This window comes from Gossypium hirsutum, chromosome D09, assembly GCF_007990345.1.
Source record: "Gossypium hirsutum isolate 1008001.06 chromosome D09, Gossypium_hirsutum_v2.1, whole genome shotgun sequence".
Classification (NCBI taxonomy): Eukaryota; Viridiplantae; Streptophyta; class Magnoliopsida; order Malvales; family Malvaceae; genus Gossypium; species Gossypium hirsutum.
The window spans coordinates 10,189,974-10,194,574 of record NC_053445.1 but is presented as its reverse complement, the minus strand read 5'-3'; the positions used below and the strand labels follow the sequence as shown (position 1 = coordinate 10,194,574).

Sequence of the window (4,601 nt, the reverse complement as noted above, 5' to 3'; positions counted from 1 at the left end):
TACCATATAATTGATTGCCTCGTCCAGGTGTTCCTCGTCCACCTCTATATCCTCCACGATTGCTTGAACCTTGTCCAAAACTATTACTAGATCCACTTTTATTGAAGGACAACTTGCTTTGCAAGACTTGCTCCAAATTTCCAGTATCATCATTTTGCTTGATTTTATGCTCATAGGCTTGGAGGGAACCCACACGTTCTTTGATTGATATTTGTGATTAATATTTTGATTCTTCAATGGCAATAACCACATAATCAAATTTTTGTGTTAATGACGACAAACTTTTTTCTATTACTCTTACGTCATCAAAATTTTCTCTATTCCTTTTCATTTCATTTACCACCACTTTCACTCGGGTGACATAATCATCAACAATTTTTGAAACTTTCATCTTCAACATCTCAAATTCGACTCTAAGGGTTTGTAAGTGTAGCTTTTTTGCTTTTTCCACTCGAAGGGATTTTTTGCAAAATCCCCCATTCTTCATTTGATGTCTTCGCATTTGAAATGTTTTCAAAGGTTGATTCATGAACACTTTGAAAAATAAAGAAAAACGCTCTCTTATCTTTTTTTACAAACTTCTTTCAATGCTCTTTTTTCCTCGTTTGTCAAAACCACTTCGACAGCTGCATTTTCGGGCTCGACATATCTTTCTTCAACAATAACCCAACAATCTTAAGAATCAAGCAAATCCTTCTTTTGAATGCTCCAATTTCCATAAATTGTCTTTGTTGATTTCAGGATCTGCAGTTGAATCATGTTTCCCATTGTGACGTCGACATGAACCTAACTCGAATACCACTTGTTGGAAGTGTATGGACAATTAATAACTGAAAAATAATTTTATTACACACAAATATTACACAATACAAATAATTTTTTTTTTCTCTCTGTACTAGTTGCTGCTAGTTTTCTATCTTACGCTGTCTTTTTTTTCTTGTTCTTTTACTCACACCACTTATTCTTTCTATACACATTATGCTTACATATTTATAGGCTTGGTTAAACCGTTTTAGCTTATGGATAAGTATACTTAAACTCATGCCAGATTCATAATTAATCAACTTAATCAAAGATAAGGTTACTAGCTTGCAAGCCATAATTATCTAGTGTTTTATGTAACTTCCAGTAAATTTATCATTATTTTCATCTAAATCCTTATGTAATCATCACCAACCTGCCACGTTACTAACCAAATTGTACGGCAACTCTTGGCTTCAAGCTTTATTTGGTTTTGAGAAGTTAAAAAGGCTTTGAAAAGTCAATTTGACTTCTAAATATAATAAAAAGAAAATAGCATTAACTGATTATATATACATGGTGTGGCATGCGTCGGTTTTTGCAGAAAGTTGAATCTTTTTTTTTCTTTTCTGAAAGTAAAGTACAGCTAAGCTCTAAAGTTGAATCACTCATTTGAAATTGCCTAAGTGGAGCTTTTTCATGGCCTTTAGTCTCGTAACTGCAGTTCCTAGCAGCAGTTTCATCAGATTGCACACGAAAGGCACCTCCAACAGATCAAATGTCAACAACTTGGGTGTTGTTCGAGCCTCCAAATCTGTTGCTAAAGCCAATGATTCGGATCAAAAAATTGTTAGACGGTCTGCTAATTACCATCCTCCTACTTGGGAGTACGATTATATTCAGTCGCTCAAGAGTGACTATCTGGTATATTTATATTATTTACATTGCTTCTTGTTGTAATAAGTAGTTAAAACTTAGAACTGAACATTTGCACGCCAATTACTTTGAAGTTACAAAATTTATATTTTATCCAAGCTGAGAATATATTTACTACCCATCCAGGGGGAATCATTTAATGAACAAGCAATCAGACTTCTGGGCGAAGTGAGAATGATGCTTGAGAAAGTTATGGACCCTTTAGAGAAGCTTGAGCTGATCGATACCTTGCAGAGGCTCGGTTTATCTTATCATTTTCAGGATGAAACCAAGAGGATTTTGGAGGATATCCATATAAGGGCTGATCAGAGCAAGGCTTTATGGAAGGAAGGCAACTTATATGCTACAGCACTTGAATTTAGACTCCTAAGGCAGCATGGTTATAATTTAACTGAAGGTAAGAAGTGCAGAGATTTTGTTTAAAACAAACTGCTGTAAAAATAGTAATAGTAATAAACATATAAAATTTTCTATACGTGCAGAGGTTTTCTCCGGTTTCATGGACGAGATGGGGAATTTCAAGTCGAGTCTTTGTGAGGACTGCAAAGGGCTTCTAAACTTGTATGAAGCTTCACACCTTTCCATGGAGGATGAAGGTATCTTAGACACTGCAAGGCATTTCGCAGCTAAACAGCTTCAACAATATCTGAAACAAAAGAAATTAGATGAATATGTTAGGATGCTAGTGGAGCATGCCTTGGAACTTCCTCTACATTGGAGGGTGTCAAGGTTAGAAGCCAGGTGGTTTATAGATGTGTACGAGAAAAGAGAGAAAAGAAATCCTATTCTTTTGGAGCTCGCTAAATTGGATTTTAATATTGTGCAAGCAGTGTACCAGGATGATCTAATATACGCTTCCAAGTAAGTGCATCCATGGTCTAACAAAGAATGGAATTTTATTAATTAAATACACACACACACACACATATATTTGTCATCTAATCTTTTGAGATGAAACGATTGTGCAGGTGGTGGAGGGATATAGGTCTGGGAGAAAAGCTACCCTTTGCAAGAGACATGTTGATGGAAAACTTTCTATGGACAGTAGGCATTGCATTTGATCCTCATTTTGGGAACCTTAGAAGAACTCTAACAAAGATTATCGCATTAATAACAAGTATTGATGATGTGTATGATGTGTATGGTACATTGGACGAGTTAGAGCTCTTCACTCAAGCTGTTGAGAGGTATGATATGAATTTTCTAAAGTTTAATATTCTTCTCCCCCACTTCAGTGATTGGGTAAGGTTGGTATCAAAAAGTCCAAATCTAAGTTAATTATAGACAAGAACCTTTTTAAGTTGTGTTTAATATTTTAGATGGGATATAAATGCAATGGAGCTTCTCCCAGAATATATGAAGATATGTTTCTTTGCTCTTTACAACTCCATAAACGAAATAGCATTTGATAATCTCAAGGAACATGGATTTCATACCATTCCTTTATTGAAGAAAGCGGTACTAAGCTCAGATCTTTGTTTTCATCCATAACTATTTCCTTTAATTTTACATATTAAAATAGAGTTATCATGTATTCAGTGGGCAGAGTTATGCAAAGCTTACTTAGTGGAGGCAAAGTGGTATTACAGTGGATACATACCAACATTAAACGAGTATATGGATAATGCATGGATTTCTATTGCGGTTCCCTTAGTGCTATCACATATTTTTTCCTCACCAAATCTAACAACAAAGGAGTGCTTGGAGTACTGGAAGGAAGATTCCAATCTAATTTATTGCTCGGCCATAATTTTCCGACTTGCTGATGATCTTGGGACATCAATGGTATGCAATATATGCACACTCCTTAGATCATTGTTTTTTGTTTGATTCGCATATCTAATACTTGTTCTGCGCATGGATTTGGTTGATTAGGATGAACTTAAAAGAGGTGATGTCCCCAAATCTATCCAATGTTACATGCATGAAACTGGTTGTTCTGAAGTGGAAGCTCATGAGCATGTAAAGAAGTTAATTGATGCAACATGGAAAAGGATGAATGGAGAATATCTAATGTCTCAATCCCCCTTATCTCTTCCGTTTAAACATATTACATTGAACCTAGTAAGGATTGCTCAATGCATGTACCAATACGGTGACAACCATGGGATTGAAGATCAAAAGACTAATGATCATGTATTATTACTACTCGTTTTATCTATTCCTTAGTTGTTGTGAAAAACCTAATTGAAAGATGATGTTGCAAGTAATTGTAAATAATAATTTCAAGTTTTAGGAAGTGGTGAAGGCATGGGGCCTTGGGAAAAAAATTGGGTTTTTGGATCAATGGAATTTGAAGAGAGAAGATTAAATTTGGGGTGTTAGCTAGGTTCTTTGCGGTTTTTTTTAATAAGGTGTTGTCTTTAGGTGGTTATTGACAATGGTTTGTTTTGTTGGTCTTGCTGTCGATTATATAGACATTGAAAGACTTTTAATAAGGACCTAGTAGAAATTGAAGAGAGAAGATTAAATATGGAGTGTTAGCTAAGTTCTTTGCAGTGGTTTTTTTAATAAGGTGCTTTTTCTTGAGGTGCTTATCAACAATGGTTTGTTTCGTTGATCTTGTTGTCGATTACACAGACGTTAAGAGACTTTTAATAAGGACTTAGTAGAAATTGAAGAGATAAGATTAAATTTGGAGTGTGAGCTAGGTTCTTTGCGGTCTTTTTTTACTACAGTGCTTTTGTCTTGAGGTGCTTATCGACAATGATTTTTTTTGTTGATCTTGCTATGGATTATATAGACCTCGAGAGACTTTTACTACTATAGTGTGGAGGCAATTCTGGTATGTACGAGATGGTTGGGGTGCCTAACTACAATGATGGTCTGAGTCTTTGTTTCTGATTGTTGAGTTTGTTGTTTCCGTTAAGCTTGGTGGTCTTGTTTTCTGCTTTGAGGTCGTTTTGATGTTTGTTTTATGAATT

The 4,601-nt window shown here is 35.2% G+C and overlaps 1 protein-coding gene across 1 annotated transcript; it reads left to right on the top strand.

The window, feature by feature from the left end:
• Positions 1-1,318: 1,318 nt before the first annotated feature.
• Positions 1,319-3,916, top strand: LOC107892240 (terpene synthase 10). Its single transcript, XM_016817264.2, has 7 exons — positions 1,319-1,665; positions 1,804-2,074; positions 2,160-2,538; positions 2,646-2,864; positions 2,997-3,135; positions 3,217-3,462; positions 3,553-3,916. The coding sequence occupies exons 1-7, from the start codon at positions 1,441-1,443 to the stop codon at positions 3,844-3,846; spliced, it is 1,773 nt and encodes a 590-aa protein (XP_016672753.2). The 5' UTR covers positions 1,319-1,440; the 3' UTR covers positions 3,847-3,916.
• The last annotated feature ends 685 nt before the right edge of the window (positions 3,917-4,601 follow it).